The sequence below is a fragment of the Orcinus orca genome, chromosome 17, assembly GCF_937001465.1.
Source record: "Orcinus orca chromosome 17, mOrcOrc1.1, whole genome shotgun sequence".
NCBI lineage: Eukaryota > Metazoa > Chordata > Mammalia > Artiodactyla > Delphinidae > Orcinus > Orcinus orca.
In genome coordinates, this window is record NC_064575.1 from 54,427,728 (window position 1) to 54,448,595 (window position 20,868).

General features: G+C 40.6%; 1 protein-coding gene across 1 annotated transcript in view; it reads left to right on the top strand.

Moving 5' to 3' along the window:
- The window catches only part of RIMS2 (regulating synaptic membrane exocytosis 2), a 635,932-nt gene that overhangs the window by 48,119 nt on the left and 566,945 nt on the right, over positions 1–20,868 (top strand). Inside the window, exons 6-8 of the mRNA XM_049700520.1 lie at positions 3,819–3,978; positions 5,495–5,599; positions 9,796–9,992. Of these exons, the coding sequence (XP_049556477.1) occupies positions 9,817–9,992 (176 nt within the window). The 5' untranslated portion in view covers positions 3,819–3,978; positions 5,495–5,599; positions 9,796–9,816. The remainder of the gene's footprint in view (positions 1–3,818; positions 3,979–5,494; positions 5,600–9,795; positions 9,993–20,868) is intronic.

Here is a 20,868-nt window from a genome sequence, read left to right on the forward strand (position 1 = left end):
AATAAAAACCATTATCTTTTCTTCTAGTTGGGAAGCCTCCTTTGACTTTATCTTCTTGCACTGTATTTCAGCCTATGTTGATGACTTGTATATCAATTATTTATTATGCTTGGCTTACAAATCCTAGGCAGTTTGATTCATTTCGCCATGATTCTTTGTTAAAAGATGGGCTCTGTTTTCCTGGTATTCCTTTTAGCTATTTCTGGATTCCAGCTGGGGTAAAAATCTTGTCCTAGGGGAGAATATAATTTAATTTAATTAGAGTGATTTACTTTTTTTTTTTTTTTTTTTTGGTTTTTTTTTTTTTGGGGGGGTGGGTACGCGGGCCTCTCATTGTTGTGGCCTCTCCCGTTGCGGAGCAACAGGCTCCGGACGCGCAGGCTCAGCGGCCATGGCTCATGGGCCCAGCTGTTCCGTGGCATGTGGGATCTTCCCGGACCGGGGCATGAACCCGTGTCCCCCGCATCGGCAGGCGGACTCTCAACCACTGCGCCACCAGGGAAGCCCTAGAGTGATTTACTTTTTAAAAATTTACTCTTTTGTAATGGAGAACTCACTAACTATATTTCAACCAAATTTATTAAATGTCTACCATATAGGGTGTTAATTACAGGATGGTTATGACATAGACCTTTCCTCTGGGAAATACTGTTTGAACTTTATAGAAATTTCTATACCCATTATGTACACCTGAGCCTAATTCATATTACACTAAGTATAGCATGACTGTAAAATTTGAGGTGCAAACTGGGATACTTTGAAAGGAGTTGCAACTAATAATTACACCTGATCAACAGATTAAACAAGGACTGTCCTGGGCAAACTGGGATAGTGTCAGGCAAACTGGGATAATGTCAGGCAAACTGGAACATTAACAAAACATTTGTTTCTGTTACAGTATTTTTTTTGCATTTTAAGTATTATAGTTATTAGGGAGCAGGTTGGGTTAAATATAACTATTTTATGATGCCTATTACACGCCAGACACTACAGTAAAGTATACTCAGATTTTAGTCATGGAAACAGAATATATATGTATAGCTATATTAAACAATTGTGTATAGTGGCATGAATACTGGATAGAAAGTCAGGATACCTAGATTGAAAATTTGCCTTGAAATTGAATCTCTTCCTTTGGTCGAATCACTAAACCTCTCAGGCTGTCTTCTTACTTATAAAATGGAATGATACTTATTCTTTGTAGGATGGTGTGAGAAGGTGGTAAAAAAATGTGAAAGCAGCTAACATACTATCTATCCGACAAATAATGAATGCTTGACAATGAATGTCGACTTTGTTGATTTTCTTGTTTAATGAAAGGCAGCTAGAGTGGAAGTTAGAGACTCTTATTTTCTTTCCAAAAACTTTTATTACAAAGAATTTTTTACTATCATCTTCCACGGCCAATTTCGCCCCATGCACACCCCGATCCATATTATTTTGAAGCAAACTCAGATATCACATAATTTCATCTATAGGTATTTTAGTATGTATCACTAAGGATTCTTTACTGTTTTAAAACATCATCACAATATCATTATTAACCAAAGAAAGCAACAATAATTCCCCATTATCATCAGGTACCTAGTTACTGTCCAAATTTTCAGTTCTCTTATAAAAGATTTTTTACTCTTTTTTTTTTTAAATCAAGGTCCAAATGAGGTCCACAAATCCTTGCACTTTGTTGATGTCTTTTAAGTTCCATTTAAAATATAGATTCCCCCTCCATCTCTTTTTAATTTTTTTTCCTTGTAATATATTTGCTGAAAAAACTGGGTTTTAGGGAATTCCCTGGTGGTCCAGTTGTTAGGACTCTGCACTTCCGCTGCTGGGGGCCCAGGTTTGATTCCCTGGTCGGGGAACTAGGATCCCGCAGGTCGTGCAGCACGGCCAAAAAAAAAAAACAAAAAAAGAAAGAAAAAAGAAAAAAAACAACAGTTGGAAAAAAACAAAAAAAAAAAAACAAAAAAAAACAACAGTTGGGTTTTGCCCTGTAAAATATTCTATAGAGTGTTCCACAGATTGCAATCCCATAGTGCAGTTTAATCATGTAATAAATTTTATTTGCTATTAATACAAGTCTTGTTCAAGTAAGCTCTGTCATTAACATGCACATTTGTATGGCTTGTATGGTATCTCATATATTGGGTCTACTTGCAATTTTCAAAGATTCCTATGGTGTTCCTACAATGTGCCTGAGTGGGATAGAAGCACTGTGTTTAAGAGAGCAGAGACTAGAATTGAGACACTTCATTGTGAATTCTGGTTCCACCACTCACTAGTTGTCTGAAGTAAGCCTCCCTTTTTAGGTTTCTAAAATGGGGTTAATATCTCAGTGGGTCATTGTTAGGATTAGGTAAGTGAAGCACTTAGCATGCTATCTGACACACAGGATGGCTCTTAAGTGTTATAAATATTTTTTACAATGAGGATAGTAAAATTTGGCCTTGAATTTACAATGAAGTTGGGGAGATGGAACGGATACAAAAATTAAATAAGTATAAATAAATATAGTCAAAGTGGTCATGGAAACTGAGACTTAAAATGGAACTTGATGGAGGAATAGCTCTGAGAAGAGAATTTTATTATACACCTGCTACTCTGCATGATGCTGTAAGCCCAGTTGTTCAGCCCTCACAACCACACTATGAGGGAACATTTCTTACCAGGTCATGCGTGAGAAGTCTGAGGCTCCAGGAGGTCACTATCTTGTTCCAGGTCACCAGTTAGTGGGGGACCATGGTGTAGTTTAATACGTTCCTCTGTTCTCAGTATTTCCTGTAAATTGGTAGTTGGATCTAGAAAATGTTGTAAATTCAGGATTGATTTTTTTTTTTTTTTTTGCCAGACAACTTCACAGGTTGTATAGTTTTTCCATCAGGAAGCACATAATGCCTGGTTGATTATCTTTTATGATGTTAACAGCTGTTGCTATTTAATTGATATTAAATGCCTAGATGTATTTTTTCATAAGGGTTTTATATTTATTTCTGATCTTATAAAATTCATTTGTTTTTTTTACTTCTGAAAATGGTCAGCATTGTAATTAAGATGAAGATATAATTAAGAGAATATTTATATCAGTTACGCCTATATGTCCCAACCTCCAATACTGTCCTATTTCACTTTAAAGATGTGCTCATTGATTGCTAGGAGGGAATAAAAATAGAAATAACTTTATAATGCTATAAGTGAAAGATGATTAGAATATGATTTTCCCAGACCTTTTTAATATAAATGGCTCTATGGGTTTTATGACATAATAATTAAGTAATAACCTCCTATATTGCTAGATACACAAAAAGTAATTAATAAAACTTATCTACACTAACATCCTTGAAATTTTTCATTACTTCTTGGCTTCAAATACCAATAATTAAACTGTACTAATCTGTAGCTTCTTTTCTAGGAACAAACAATGTATTCTTTCTCTGATGCTGTGCTCTTTTGTTAATCACCAATTTAATATTCTTATTTTTATTTAAAATTACAGTATGGTCCTATAGTCACAGTTAAGCACTTTGAGTTACTTTTCCAATAATGCTGATTAATTTTTGATGAACCAGTCATATCCTTCCACCCAGTTCCTTGTCAAGAAATAACATGTTGTCATCTGACAACTGGCAAAGATTAACAGTCAGCTGTGGCCACTGCACTGACTGACTCACCCAGGAATTTAAACCATGACCTTGGCCTCATTATCATGCTGTTATAATCTACTGAGCAAAATAGCCAGAAAAACAAATTCTGAAGACAGGACGTAAAAAATTCTATTTGTATCTCCAAACCTAAACCACTGCACATCTGTGTCCTTTCAGCGATTCTCTTAGCAGGTGTTTTGGAAATGGATGAAGAATTGAAGGCAGGATATTCTCCTGAAAATCAAAGCTGATCATGTCAGTTCTCTGGCTACAGAAACCACCACTGCCTGCCGAATGCCTATAGGACAAGTTCAAATTCTTCAGCAGAGCATATAAGGTTGTAGCATAATCTTGCCACAGCCTATTTTCCTAGCTTTATCTCTTGCTGCAACTCCCTGCTTCCCTCTCTTCATACTCCAGTAACAGTGATTTTTCTCATTGTTTTGTGACTGCTCATGTAATTGTGCATATATTTATCGAGTCTTTGTAATATATGAGACAGTTTGATAGGCCCTAGGGAAACTGGAGTGAAAGTCATATTCCTTGCCCTTAAAGAATTCATGGTCTAGTTGAGGAGGCAGACAGGGAAATAAATGGCTCCAACAGAGTGTGACAAGTGCTATCTGTGAGCAGGGTATGTGCAGTGCTAAGAGATCCTGGAGCAAACAGGAGGAAGGAAGAAAAAAGGGAGGCATGAGCACATGGTGGAGAAGACAAAGAAGTTAACTGACAGAGAGGGAGGTTATGGGAGAGGGGGTAGAAAGGGTGGTCCTAGTTGAGGGAATAGAAAGTCCCAAAGACGAGAAAGTACATATTCAGTAAAGTGCAAGTCAGTTGTCACGGCTGAAGAGGGGTGCATGTTCGTAGGCTGGGTTGGAGATAAGGCTACAGAGGTAGGCAGTAGCTGAATCCTAAAGGAACCTCTGTTTACCTTGACAAAGAGTTTACATCTTACTTCTCTGCACCTGTGTTTCCCTCTTTCGAGGCCGCTTTTTCCTTTTTGCCCACCCAACTTAAACCAGTCATGGCAAATTCTCTCCCCAGAAATTCATTCAACAAGTATTTGTTGGAATACTTACTATATGCCATGTATTGTTCTAGGTGCTTGAGATACATGAGTAAAAATCCTACTCTGTCCCTGTGCTTATATTCTAGTGGGGGAAGTTAAAGGTTAACGATAAACGTAAGAAGCTGGGATATTATTCAACTTAGAGTAAAAGTAAAGTTGGAGAGTGGCAAGTGTTATGGAAAAAAGAAAAAGTAGGGTAAGGTAAAGGAGACTGGAGTGACCGGGGGGCAGGTGGGGCAGGCTAGAGTATTAAATAGGATGGATAACTAAGCAGAAGTATGCGGGAGAAGAGGAGTCAGCCAAGTGGATATCTTGGTGAATAGTGTTTTGGGCAGAAGGAACAGCTAGAGGAAAGCCTACAAGGGAGTAGTAGATGAGGTCAGAGAGGTTATGTGGGACTTGCAGGCCATTTAATGAGTTTAGTTCTGACGCAGTCAAGTGGGGAGCCACCACAGGATTATGATCAGTATAGTGATGTGGTCTGACTAACGTTTTAGGAGGCTTTCTCTTTGTGCTGTGTTGAAAAAAGACTGTAAAGCCACAAGGATAGAAGCAGGGAGATCTACTAGGAGAAAGTGAGATGATTCCAAGCATTGTGAGGCAGCCAGATCTCTTAGCAGAGTACTGACTCCTCAGTAAATTCTAGTGATTATTTCAGTTTATGATTTTAGTTTAGATATGCCTCCTATAAATTATTTAGTAGATTACAAGTAATTAGCCCTTACTCACATGTAAAAATGAAAGTCCACAGGCTTACAGTCTTCACAAACTTATGCTTCTATAGGAACTGAAGAAAGGGCTTACATTTTGGAGTTAGTTTGTGGCCTGTCAAGAAGACCTTGAGAACTCAGTGAAGGATGAAGATGAAGATGGCTAGTTACTTCTAAAGGTAAATAAGAACAATGCACTTTCAACTCAACTTCAAATGTGTTCATATATTTGAGGGACATGCCCAAGTAAAACATAATGCCATACAAGGTATAATGAGATGTGATAAAACATTTTAGGTAAAATACTAAACTGGAACAGAGAAAACAAAACACTTCTAAGATCCATATTGTAGTAAAATCGAGAGATCTTTGGAAGGTATTTCAGTTCTCAGCAGAGCAATCTTACTTTAAATTGGGCCTACTACTTTGAAAAGTAGCCCATTTGAAATTCTATAGGATTCTATCTATATGTTATATAAATACTGTGACAAATTTTTATTTTGAAAAGGTGTATGAGTCAGGATGGAAGATGATTTTAAGATGCTTCCACTGCTAAGGATTCCCTTTTTTAAAAAATTAATTAATTAATTAATTATTTTTGGCTGTGTTGGGTCTTTGTTTCTGTACGTGGGCTTTCTCTAGTTGTGGCAAGTGGGGGCCACTCTTCATCGCGGTGCGCGGGCCTCTCACTGTCGGGGCCTCTCTTGTTGCCGAGCACAAGCTCCAGACGCGCAGGCTCAGTAGTTGTGGCTCACGGGCCTAGTTGCTCCACGGCATGTGGGATCCTCCCAGACCAGGGCTCGAACCCAAGCCCCCGGCATTGGCAGGCAGACTCCCAACCACTGTGCCACCAGGGAAGCCCTAAGGATTCCCTTTAATAGGAAAAACACATGTAGTTGTTTGTAGTAAAGAAATGTAAAAAGGAAACACACTTCTGCTTTATTAAATCCTGTAAGAAGTCAGGTGTCCCAGTGATACCAGCTCATGCACACTGAGTTTTATATGCTAGCACTGTCTCCAGGCAGGTAAGAGGCAGTGTGGGTTCTGAGAGACAGCTGCAGGCACCCAGCGCGCTTTGTGTCTGGTAGAAAACAGTCCCTGGCCCAGGGTGTGACCCTACTGTAAAGGAAGACAAAATCGTCCAATTTGGACAACCTGTTTTAGGCTCACATTTTATGTACTCAAAATAAGTATGCTATTTTAGCCTCAGGGTAGTCTGTTTCTGCTTGGGTTGATAGCTGGCTGGGGAGTGGAGGTGGTGTTACTTCAAACCTGGCTCAGAAACAGTTGAGTAAGGTAGAGTGTTCCACCCATCCTTTTTGTTTTTAGTTCTGTTCTCCTTTCTTTTAAAGGAGCTTTTAGTGTATTTCAGTGGCAGTGAGGGTTTCGAAGGCAAAGGTCACAGCTACATGTATTTACTGGTACCTGTCATTGCATATGAGTGGAAAGGAAAGTGTGGATGTTATTTAAAAACATTTAAATTTTAGGTAAAAAGAAAAATCAGTCTCTCTAGACGTGTTCTCTTTGTTTTCCACTTTCCAGTTTCTCCTCCATTATCTTTTATTGTAATGCACATAGTGTAATTCCCAACCTTTACTATATATCAGTCACTTGGGGAATTTTCAAAATATACCCATGACCAGGGTCCTAACCCCAGAGCCTGATTCATTTGCTCTAGGGTTACACTCAGGTGATATTTGAAAAAAGTGACCCAGGTAATTTTAATGTGCAGCCAGCGTTTAAAACCACTACGATTTCAAACAGGAGTAAAAGTATCTAGGTTCTAGTTGCAGTGCTGCCATTTACTAGCTGGCTGATCTTGGTCTTCTATTTCCCATAGGATAATGAGGTTGGATTAGAGATATATAAAAATTCTCTAACTCTACAACAAAATTACGTAAATTGAGATTCATATGATCTCATCAAACTAGCTCCAAAGAGATGGAAACGGAATTATTTAGAGTGTGAGAGTTTGATTTGAAGTAGGTAATATACATACATACATACATACATACATAAAAGCACTTAAGTAAACTTTTCCTTCTTCCCAATTACAAGGGGTGGGAGAAAAGAAACATAAAACATTAATGTTTATAAATCACAAGAGACTTATAGGGCTGCTGTGTCTATCCCCAGCTCTCTTAAGTTGGGAGCTAGTCAGGTGGTACGTGGGGAACAGAGGGAGGAGAGAGTTTGCTACACACCAAGAAGATACATATAATACAAACCCCAAAGGGCTTAACACAACTCATCAGAGCATAATCTGGTCCGGTACTAAACAGAGCTAGCGTGGAACGTGGGGTAGGGGTGTGTACATATACGTAGACACACACCTGCGCACGCGCGCACACACACCCCAACTCAGTCATGCACAGTGCTTGCCGAGAGCAGGCAGAAGGGCTGATCCCTGGCAACCCGCCCCCAGGCCTCAACCCCACCCCTCTCCACCAGCTCCCTGTCCCGCCCGCACCCAGAGGGTTGTGGGCCGGGCCCAGCCCCACCAATAACGGAAGGCAGCGGCAGCCACGGCCATCCTCCAGGAGCGGGTTTTCTGTCCACTCTCAACCTCTTTCATCTTACCCGTCCCTGTGCTCGGAAAACCGGACTCTGACACTAACCCCATACCCTGGCTTCCCTGCCAGTTTTCTCTAGACTAGGCCCTCCAAATAGGACCAAATAGAACCGAAGCCCTTGGCCCAGCAGCGGCTCATCCTCACCCTCCGGTTGATCCTTAATCCTTTCGCGCTCCCACTCGCAGCCTCTTGTCTCGTCCTCATCCTCACACCTGTCCCAGACAAACCCTATCTTCCCCAATCTCACCTCCCCGCTTCTCCAGGCTCTCCTACGCCCTCGGCTCAGTAGCTCTCCGAGCATTCTTTGCCATGGGGACCCCACGCCACGCTTACACTCTCCCTCCTTCCAGGACCCCTCCCACGACATCTCGAGAGTCCCTCCACGCGCTCACACTCTTTCACCTGCAGCCAGACACCATGCCCACCCCCCGCCCTCCCGTTCCAAAACCCTGGGAGCCCTCACTCCCGATCACACCCTCTCTCCGGACGCGACACGCCCCGCCGCCAGTGCCCACACTCCTAGTCTTCTGCCTCTCCAGCTGACCCACAGGGCGCCCCAACCACCTCGGCTCTCCCTCTTTCCTCTCTCCCGACGCAGGCTCGCACGCTCACATTCGCCACACCCCCGCCCTTGAAACTCCCGCTCCCCGCCTCCGCCCGGCTCACACTCTTAGCCTCACAACATCTCCCCGCCCGGCCCCAGTCCACAGATCGCGTTCGGGAGGGGTGGCCGCCGCCCGCTGGGCGTCCGCGGTGCCCGGGCCTCAGCGGCCGGGAGGTGACGCGGCCCGCGGGAGGAGCCCGGGAGGCGGAGGGGCGGAGGAGGTGCGGCGGCGGCATCGAGCGGCGGAGGCGGCGGCAGCAGCGGCGTAGAGAGCGGGCCCACCGCACCCACTCTACGGACCCTAGGGCGGCGGCGGCGGCGGCTGAGGGACCCTGGGCGGGCGCGTGATGAGGAAAGACCGGCGCCCGACCCTGCTGCGCGTCGGAGCTCGCTTCGATGCGGGCGTTGGCAGCCGCGTAGCCCTGGCCCCGGGACTCTCCGCCGCTAGCCCTTGTCATCTCTTCTCCGCTTTCGCTTACCCGCTCTAGCCCGGAGGGGTCTCTGGCGGCCATCCCCTGCCCCGCGGCCCTCTCCTCGTCGTGGCTAGAGGGGGGTCCTCCCTCCGCGGCGCCGGGAGCCCTGTGACGCGTCAGCCGGCTGTACGGCTCAGCTGCTTCTCTGGGAAATTAGACCCTGCTTCCTCCCTCCCAGCTCTTGCGCCCCTCCGGCTCGCGGGACGCTGCCTCTGGGCGCTCGGAGCGAGTTCCCCGGACTCCCCCGGGGGGCTGGGTCGCGCAGCCTCCTCTTTCTCCTCTCGAGCGGTGCGCGCACCCCCCGCCCCCGCCGCGGCCGTACACACTCGCGCCCCGGCCGGCGCGCCGCCCTCCTGCCCGCTCCCTCCAGTCACCCCACCCTTAGTCGTCCCCGCCACCTTACTCCACCACCCTCCCCTGCCGCTCCGCTCACTCCGCGTCCCGGCCCGGCCTCCCGCTCCTCGCTCCCTCAAACCGCTCACTTGCCAGCCCTTCGCCCCCGTGAAGAAGAAACATTTCTCGGAGCGCACTCATCAGCTCTCCCTTCCCCCGCGCTCGCCCTCCCCTCCCCCGCTCTTTCTATCTTGGAGGAGGGGGGCTGTCGCCTAGGATTGAAGGCCATTGATTTGTATGTATTTGTCCCAGCGCCGGAGGCTGCCCCAGCCGCCCGCGCCGGTGCCGCCGCCGCCGCCGCCTCCAGTGGAGTTGCCTCCCTTCTTCCCTAGGGTGGTTAGACTCCACCAAATATGTCGGCTCCTGTCGGGCCGCGGGGCCGCCCGGCTCCCACCCCGGCGGCCTCTCAGCCGCCTCTGCAGCCCGAGATGCCCGACCTCAGCCACCTCACGGAGGAGGAGAGGAAAATCATCCTGGCGGTCATGGATAGGCAGAAGAAAGAAGAGGAGAAGGAGCAGTCGGTGCTCAAGTAAGGACCTGGCTCCATCTTCCCGCCTCCCTCCCTGCCCTCCGCCCCCTCGGTCGCTGCCCTGCGGCCGCCTGCGCGCCCCGGGTCGCCGCCCTCCCTCTCGCCGGCGGCGCCCGGGCCATGAGGGTTGCGGCTGGTGGCGGCCGCCGGGGCTGCTTTCTGGGTGTCAGAGCGCGGGGGTGTGTGTCGGGGAAGGAGGGCGCCGAGGCCGGCTGAGGTGAGGGTCGCGAGCCTTTGGGCGTTGTAATTTTCCCGGGCGTCCTGCTGGCTTTCCCCGCGGGCCAATTCGGCTCCGTGGCCCCGGAGGGGTTGGGGCTGAACCCAGGCTCCGCGCGTCCCTTCTCCCTTCCCGCCGCCCCCGCGCGGAGGCAGTGACTGGGGCAAGGAATCCAATATGGCCGTGCACAGGTGCTCCCCGGCCGGGACCCCGGCAAAGGCGCGCCGGCCGGGGATGAGGGCGCCGCCGGGGCCGTCTCGTCGCCGCCTCCGCAGGGCGGCTCGGAGAGCAGAGCTGCCCACTGTCGTAGCGGGCAGGAGGGAGGCCGTGCGGGCGAGGGGCCTAAGCTCTGTCGCGTTTCGGGTGGGTGTGCGGCCGCCGCCATCTTCCACCCCCTCCCCCTCGGCGGGTTCTAACACCCTGCACTCTGCTGCTCTTCCTGTTTGCAACTAGTAAATCTGTTTAATCCTGAAGGGACTCTGAAGAGACCCTAGTTCCTCCCATTACTGCGCTTTGGGATGCTTCCTACCTTGTGAAGTTCTACTATTTGTGCTGATAGGCTAGGCAGCCGGGGTCTTGCCGAGGGTGGGACGGTAAAAGCAGCACCCAGTCACCCGCGCAGTTTAGCGGCTGTGTAACTTCAGCACCAGGGAACTGTCCGGACAGATATCTGTAGCTTTGAGACTCCTTTTCTTGTCAGTCTGGCAAAGAGATTTGTTTCTGCACGTTTGCTTTTAAATGTTTTACGGTTATTTGATTTCTCAGTTACTACGTGAAAGAGAGTGCGCAGAAGATGTGTAACCCTTCTGATATTTTTCCAACTCAACTCTTTCATTTTTGCTTGAAATGCATTATTCATTAAGATATTAATTTGTACAGTTTATATGCCGAAGGTGCGACAGTTATTTTCTGTGTTATCAAATATACTTTTCCCATATTCTCCACAGAAACACATAGTTGAAAGTGTAAGAGTTCCTCTAGGAGGGAACTAACACACTGACCTCTGATCATTAACTTTTAAAAACAGGTTGTTGCATTCAGTATTCTTTAGCACTTACAAAGAAACAATTCTGTCTATACATACATATTTGCATATTTTAATGAAAAATATTCCTTTAAATAATATAATAACAAATGTATCAAATATATTTACATGTCCAAGAAAAATACTAGTTCTCAAAAATATTGAAGCACTAAGAGAGCAAATGTGCTCCTAACATATTAACTGAAATAAAGAAGAATTGCTTCTTCGAAACTGATTTCTGGGTTTGAATACTTGTTTGGGAGTGTGATTTATTAGTAGCCTCGAGAAATGAAAAAGGTTAAGAAATTTCAGTAGCTTATTTCAACTAATAATGAATTAAACATTATTTTGAAAAGTTTTTTGAGCATACTTCTAATTTTGCTCAACTTTACTATATATACTAACAATGACAAGCTTTTTGATGACTTAGATTTGATATTTAGATATATGAATCTGTATTTTTCACTATAATTGCTACAAAATAAGTATTTTCAAAATGATGCTCAAATTAAATGTGGTTTTATTTCTTTGACTCACATATTTAGATGTAGAATGTGTTTTTATTTTTTTATGGTATGCTAAATCATGGTACTTACTGGCTAGTTCAGTATAGTTCCAAATCTATTTATTGTTCTAATATATAGAAATTTAAATGAAGTTTTGAGTACTGAATTAAGAATTACTCAAAATGAACTATATGTTATATAGTGTGAAAGGGTTTTCCAGGTAGGTACATGTGAATATATTACATTTCTATGTAAACCTACATACTGTGCAAATCATATAAAGTTTGTGCATTCATATTTGCATAGTTTAGGTAGAAACAAGCATTCTCTACACATATAGTTATACAGTATATGAAATTTCATTGATGAAAAATCTGTTCATATTTATTTAAAATATCTATTTGCATTTTTACCTAACTGAGACTTGGAAGGAGTCATACCTCAAAATGATCTACATGGTTTCGGAATTGTTTCTGTATTCATTTTAACAAGAAGCTATTTGGAAGTTAAAGCATAATATATTTGAAACTTTAATTTTTAATGTTCTTTAAAAATACTTTTGGCTTTTGTAATAAGCTAAGAGTAGGCAAAGAAAATGAGGAAAAGAATAGATAGACTTTATAATAGAATGATAATAGTGAAAGACATTGTTTTGAAGAATTTGACAATTTACTAAGTAATATATTTTCAATGTTGTTTATTAAGTTCAAATGCTATTTATAAGAAAAAAATAATACTAATATTCTTCAATGATTACTATTTCCCATTAAGTTTTAGGGGCCATTTATCTGGTCATGACTACACTTTGTTTCTCTTTAGTGATGTCCATTTAATTGCATGTTAACATTTATTCTGAGAGAAGGTCATGGGCAGAGAGAAATAAACTGAAATTCAAATTCATGTCTGCTGCCTTTTAACAACTATGTTAAAAAATAAGTTTGCTGTGTGAAAAATTGACACTGTTGCATGGAAATATTTTTGCATGATCTGTGAGTTTCAATATTCATGTTAAGTATTCATACAAAGTGGAGTGTGCCTACCCAAGGGCATCATAAGATGATGTATTGGATTACAGGAAGAAAATAATAAAACATATTTACATTTCTATTTGAAAAAGAAATTAAGCTTTACTAATACTTAATATATAGATTGACAGTGTGAAGATGCATATAATTTATAAATAAATATACATATTTTAAGAAGTTCATGCCTGAGATATTTTTAGTGAGAGAGGTGAGCGATCAAAACTGATTGAGACCACTACAGTAATCTCTCTTCTAAGGAGCCTGAATAATTAAAAACTATTTATATTTATTTAATCATTAGCAATTTCTTCAAAGTCTAGCTGAATATCCACATACTCTGGAAGTCTTTGGTCACCATCAAATAATACCATTTTACGTGTGAGTGAGATATTAGGCCTTTGGAAGCATTTTTATATTTCAGTAGATCAATAATTACTTTTTTTATCCTTATGTAAATTCCTTTAACAGTTTTAGTTTGGATAACGCAATCTATCAGTAAAATCTGTAATGTCCTTTTATTGATTAAAGTTTTTAAACCTTGTCTTTCAAGACTAAACTTCTTGAGGGCAAGAATAAAAACTTACCCTTCTTTTCTTCGGAGTTTGTATTTTGCAGCATCCTTAACACCTGCACGTGGTAGGTACCTAGTAAGCAATGTTGATTTAAATTGTAGTAATGTTCATTAACAAGTAGTTTACCAAACTTGTTGGGAAAATGAAATTTTTGGGACAAAAGTACATAATTTATTAAAAGTTTATATTTTTCAGGGAGTTTTTGTTGTTTGTTTTTGGTGTGATATTGTGAAAAAAATGTATGAGGAAAGCAAACCTACTGAAATCAACAGAAAAGTATTCATTCAGTAAATACTTATTGAGTTTCTACTATCTGCATATAATAGTCTTTCAGATGAGGTGTTTTTGCAACAGATTAGAAATTATGTGCTTCTTGACGTGTAAATTATCTTCTCATTCTCAGTTTAGATTTTCTGTTAATGTCAAAGGGATAATTTGCTCCCCCAATAAAAGAAGATGATAAGTAAAAATTTCCATGATAGATCAAGGTAATAATTTAGCTTATATTTAAAACATAGGTAAGCAGTTCTAATTTCTTTTTAATAATTCAATTTTAAAAGTACTTTCCAAAGTCAATTTATAAACTCCTTTATTTAATAGGTAACACATAACATAATGTATAAAATTTCTTAGCTACCTATTTCCCCTAGCCAGAGGCAACTGCTGTTGTCAGCGTATTGTATACTCTTTCAGAAATATTCTATGCATGAGAGTAGATATGTGTGTATATCAAATACTGTGTGTCTGTATATGTAGGTATGTGTGTGCACACACGTATGGGTTTATATTTGTAAACATAAAGAAACACAATGTGTCCTGCAGTTTACTTCTTAGGAGATCAATTCCATACCTGTGAATATATGTGCCTAATTCATTTTAATGGCTGTGTAATATCCCATTTTATGAATGTTCTGTAACTTCTTTAACTAGTTTCATATTCTTAGGTATTTAAGTTGTTTCTAATTATTTTGCCATTAGAAATAACGCTGTGATAAATATCTTTGTACATATGTCATTTCCCACATGTGTGAATATGTCTCTGGAATAAATTCCTAGAAATGGGATTGTTTAGTCAAAAGGTCATAAAATATAACTTTTATATTTTTTATAACTTATATAAAATAAAAATTTTAAATTTTAATAAATATTAAAAATAATAAATATTAAATTTCACAAAGGAAGTATGCATAAGTGACATATAATAGGGAGATTTTCACACATCCTTGTTCACTCAGTATGTGATAGTCCTTGCCAATGTTTTGGTGAAAAATATGCCATTCTAGATTTAATTGCAGTTTTCTTACTATCAGGGAGGTTGAGAACCATTTGTATTTCTTTTTCTGTTTGTCATTTTTAATGATTTGTTGAATCTCTTTATTGTCACCTGTTTTATGACCTTGTTTATACCTTTTTACTAGTCAGGGTTTTTAATAATGTATTTAAATTTATTACTTCTTATTTTATGGCTTTTGGGTTTTGTGATATGCTTAGAATGATCTTCCTCATTCTAATATTTAAAATACTACCATATTTTTTCTTATAGCCTAATGAAATTTTAAGAGTCAGATAAATGATGTAACAATCATGAAGGCTTAAATAAAAATCGTTATTGTACTTGTAAATAACCATGCTCATTGCCAAAACTTGAAACTCTATAGATTTTAAGGATTCAAAATGCATTCTAAAAAATTGATTGGCATTTTATGAGAGAGTACCTAGTAAATTCTTTATGTATATTCTATATTTTAAAGTAACTAGGACAATTAAATAATATCTTGTTGGCAATACATATTGATAAAAAATTGATTGTACAGTGTGATGAAGAGAGAGGTAGTGGAGGCAAGTGTGCTGGGCTAGATGGATTTCGACTTGAAACTTTATTTTACTAATTAATAACTGTAAGTTCTTGCTTACATTATTAAACTCTCTGAGCCTGTGTTTCCTCATCTGTATTATCTGAGTAATAACATCTACCTTGAAGGATTGTTGTAATCAATATAGACTAGTTAAGTGTCCTGGCACAAATAGGTGTGAAATAAATAGTTGTTATTAACTGATTATAGACAGGAGTCTCTAAGCCTTAATATTATAGCATTCCTGGGTGAAATTTGTCCCCCCTCCCCTTTTTTTGAGAGATTCTTTTCCTTGTCTACTGGGAAGTCAAAATATGCCTGGAGGACTTTTAGGTGACTTCATTATTTGTCTAGAAGGCTAAGAATGAGGAGAGGGAAGGTGATGAATTGGAAGCAGTTTCCTCAGCAAAAACCATTAATAAGGAGTCTGCTAACTAAGGTGTAGCAGTGAAAATAATACTGGCACCATGTTATTGGTTATTGCCAAGATACTGATTGTCCTAGGTGAATGTGAGGGAACTAATTTGTGGACATTACATTGTGGTGTTTCTTAGATTTGCCTGGATCAATTTTTCACTCTATTAGTAAATCAAAAATATGCATTTACTTATTTGTCTTATTCATATTATATATGAGGACTCAGAATCTTATCAGGTTAATCTAATTCTGAAGCATGGTTTTTAGAGTTTAGAATGCTCATCTCCTTTCCTTTGCCCCTTAAATACACACAATTTTTGTATGCCTTCCTCTTTCTCATCCTTCTGGACTTAGCTTCAAATTTGTCTCCTTATCTGAGCACTTTCCTGCCCATGCTTAGAAAGCATGGGCAGGAAAGCGCCTTCTTTTATCCTTCATCACATCTTTAATATTTCCCCAATTATTCTTATCAAAATTTACATTGGAATCTTTGTTTATAATCTGTGTACCCTGCTGGATTATAAACTCCCAGAGAACGGGCACCATGTCTGTCTCGTTTATCATTTCAGCCTCAGCTTCTAATCTAACACACTGCCTTACACATTGTAGCACTCAAAAATATTAGTTGGGGGGCTTCCCTGGTGGCGCAGTGGTTGAGAGTCCTCCTACTGATGCAGGGGACACGGGTTCGTGCCCCGGTCCGGGAAGATCCCATATGCCGCGGAGCAGCTGGGCCCGTGAGCCATGGCTACTGAGCCTGCGCGTCTGGAGCCTGTGCTCCGCAACGGGAGAGGCCACAACGGTGAGAGGCCCGCGTACCGCAAAAAAAAAAAAAAAAATTAGTTGGGGGAATGAATGAAACATTGGGAATTAAATGTTCACTTAGAAATTAAATGTTCATTTAGAAATTAAATGTTCATTTAGATAGTGCTTCCTTTCAAGGTAAAATTCAGTAATCTGAAAGAAAAAGGTTTGCTTAGGTAGTAGTACCCTTGTTTTTGAAATGAAACGTTAAGTTTTAAACATACGTCCAGTTTTGCTTATTTTACTGGAAGCAAACTTATGGTATTTTTGTATGATTGCAGCTCATCTTTCTTTTGGACTAAGAGCATATCTGTTCTGACTAGAAACCAGAAGAATATTGTGATACATCATTTTCCATTTAAGGAATATTGCAAATTAAGGAATATTTTACTTTAAAAATGATTACTTTACTTTTAAAGCATTTGCAAATTTCCAGTATGTTTAACAGAGCTGAATGGTAAGGAACATACAGAATGTGTTGGTTAGAAATAATTCATTTCCTCCAGGAGCGGGCAATCCAAGGCCAAGCATAATCATATGAACACATAAAGATGTAAAGTGCCGTGAAAAAACACTGTAAAGTTGTTTTTAGCACATTATAACCATAGCAGAAAATATGTTAGATAATCCAGTGAGTAGTTTGTTGTCTCTTTGGTATTGTTTGAGGGTGTCAGACACTTTATTCTTTTAAAATTTCTAGAAATTTCACTCCTAGATATTAAAGATAGTAGAGACTAGAGATATCAATACTTTTGTATTCTCTAGTCATGTAAGGAAATGCAGACATCTCTGGGTGTTAAAAACACTTTTAACCATTATCAGCTAATCCTTGAGGAACTCACTGTAAGAACCATGATAAACCACAATTAAACTATTGCATAATAAGTGCTAGTAGACCACTGAGCACAGTATATCGTGGCTATATTCATACAAGAGGAGTGCCTGATCCAGTCTTGGGGAGATAGTATCTAGGCTGAGTCTCAAAGGATGAGTAGATGTTAGCTGGGCAGAGGAAGATGTTGCGAACAAAAATACTAAAACTCCCACATCTCTCTCCCCCAAAACTTTACCTTTCATTTGTAAAAGAGAGGCAGGGAATGGTGGAGAAACTCACTTGAAGTGGTTCAGAAGGTCTGGAGCACAGGGTTTAAATGGAGGTGTGTTAGTAGAAGAGACTGGAGAGATGGCAAGGTTCAGAGTTGAAAAGATTTTACATGCTATTCTTTGGATTTGGATTTAATCCTGAAGGCAGTAGGGAGTCCAGGAAGGATTTTAAGCACTGGCGCAATATAATCAGACTTTTGTTGTCAAACTACCTCCCCCTACCAGTTTTACAAGTACAATGGGTTGATGAGAATACGTAATGCTAGAGACAAGGGCAGTAGTTGGGAGACTCTTACAGTAATTTGGGTGATAAATGATGAAGATATGAAATAAGGCAGTCATGGTCGAAGTGGAGAGGCAGGACAGATTTTGAAAAATTTAGGAGCCAAATGGCCACGATTTGACAACTTGTGTGTAAAGGGTGAAGTAAGCTCTTACGATGCCTGACTTGCTCAACTGACTGCTGTATACATAATACCTATTTGTCTTTGTCTGCTTATGTCACTGACTGTCAGCTCTCTGAACTCATCTAGTTTCAGGACCAGTGTTCTCTTGAGAGGGTGGTGGGGAAGTGGCTTCTTTTATTGTTTTAGTTATTTTAAAGAGCTTATAACATGAATATGAGTACTAGAAATGACTACAACTTGGAATGTAGTGGGGGTAGGATGGGAAATAATAGAGCAGTAATAAAAAAGGGAGAAAGGAAAGAAGGCAAAGAAAAAGGGGAGAACAAGGTCAGGACTATTTGAATCCATTCCTAATAGGAAGGAACCCTAATAAATATCTTTGCTTATAATACTTTTTCCTGCTGGATATACTAACGCCGTGTAATCTTTTCCAGGTCTGTCTTCCTTTTATTGAACATTCCTTGCTCCCATTGACAATTTAGTCTCAGTGAATTTCTCACCAACTGGTTTTGTTTAATCCTTTGGGTGTTTAAAACTATTATGCAGTCTTTGTTGTATATGTTAGATTTAATTCGGGCAAACTTCCTTTTTTTGTATATCTTCCTATACCACTTCTGAGGAAATTTTGGAAATGCGGGTGTATTTTAGGAAAATATAGAGAGGAGATTAGCTGTGGAGATGACATGTTGCAGTTGATGACGATTCTTTTCCTCTTTATATGAGCTTACTGAATTATTGCAGAATTTATAAGTTTTGTTGGATTTTGTGATGGGAAGTTCTAGAAATAGGATTAGAGCTAGGATTATAGAAAGGGAAAAGTTGAGAACAGGTTTAGACCCAGGAGTGATATAATATTGTTTCACCTACTCTCTCTCTATAATTGTTACCAAAAAACTGGTGAGCAACTACATAGTATAAATTAAGCTAAGAATGAACAACTTTTATATAGTTTATATATTATAAACATGTATTATATCTATATTATATATACATGTCAAAAAGCTCTAATTTATATTTTCCATACAACATCCTGCAACTAGGCTTCTGGGATGCTAAAACTGGGAAAAAAGTATACACTAAATACTATAGCTAGATAGCAGAATAACCACAATGGTGTTTATTGGTATTTGATGCTTTGGTATTGTTCAGTTGACAGATGGAGATGATGCTCACATCCATCTTGTTTTGTTGGCGTATAAGGTGTCTATTACAATTGTTGTAATGGTTTGCTTCTCAGGCACATACATGAAAAACCTGTTTAATCACATATCACATCACACATAATTCCTTTTGACTGAAAGCTGAAATAATTAATTAATGCTTTTATTGGCACAATATTTTTTTTTGTCGAAAATGAACTTTGTGGTGGAGGTAGCTAGGTGTTCATCAAAGATTTATATTCCTCTTTCATAGAGTTGTTGCTATGCAGTAGCTGTCTAGCCCTGGACTACCTTTTCCGGCTCCTCTTGTGTCTAGGTGGGTGCATGTAATAGAGCTCTGGCTGATGATTATCCTCCCCCTCTGCCCCCCAACCCTGCATTAGATTTTACGTGAATAAGAGATATACTTCTGTGTTAAGTCATTGTGATTTTGGAGGCATATCTTTTACTGTGGCTAATATCACCTAATCTAATACAAATTCTCTTATGATTACTGCCTGTTATTTATTTAATTTTGGAAAAGCTTTAAAGTTCACATCTGCACTGGTCGAATCCAGAAGTACTTCCATGGTACTGAATTTTACCATCACAGGCTGATCTCTCTTCAACGATTGTCTGGTCTAACCTAACCTAAGTCTTAACTCAGTCATTGATTCTTGAATACAGAATTTATCAGGAAGTGTCTTTTCCACCTGTCTGGTGACAATTGGGCTGTGTCCCAACTGAGGATTTGTCGTTGAAGTTTCGGGAAAGTACTTACACTGTATCTTAACAGAGATACTTGCTCTGGAAGCCAACATAGCATATAGACTTAATGATGAGAAAGAAAAATTCACAACGCTAAGGATCCATTTTAGAACAAATTGAAGCTTCATGTTAAAAGTTTTGCAGGTTGAAGGCTAATGGTTAAACTCCATCTCCAAACTCTTAAGGTTAGGAAGATTTACAAAACTGGGAGGTGAATTTTATAAGACCAGAGGGAGATATAGTTGAATGTTGTTGAACTTTACCACTGCATTTTACGTATTTTTCCATTCACTGCTCCAGATCTACTCCATATTTTTTTCCCACTTTGCTTTGTACTATAGGAGACTGACCTCTGTGGATTGCACCAGCAGGCTCCCTTGTTCTCTGACCTCCAGGTGGGTTCTGTTGATGTGAGATGTTGGCAGATTGGATGGAAGAAGAATGAGGTCAGGTTATTTGTTCCCAAGTTTCCTCCATACCAGTCTGGTGGCCCTCTTAGTATAGCTATTTTTCTTCTGGTTCTGGAAATTCCTTCCCACTGTTGCTAGCCCCCATACTGCACTGTCCCTTGTTGGTTTCCTTAAACCCTGCCCACACCTTTGTAAAACAGTCCCTTTATTAAACTCTCTTTAGTTACTCTGTTTGAATATGCCATCTGTTTCCTGCCAGGACCCAGACTGATACACCAGAGTTCAGTAAAAATTTATTGGGATTATGAATGTGAATGGACCGTGACTTTAGGTATTCACAACCCACTTCCTTCTATGTAATCATAGTAATCTTTTTACAAATCCCTCTCTGTGTCATGTTCTTTAGCTCTTTGATTATGCACATCCTCTTACATTACCTGATATGCCATTTTGTGCCTAGCTCCATTGCTGTGAAGAGATACATCTCTCTGATGTATTTCCGCCAGTTGGGTATCTCTCCTTTCAATTTCCATAGCACTTTGTAAATAATTATTTTATAATGTTTCAGATTTTCAATATCAGTTACTAATCTCTATGTTCTTCTTAGTATAACAGGTTTCTTTGATGTCA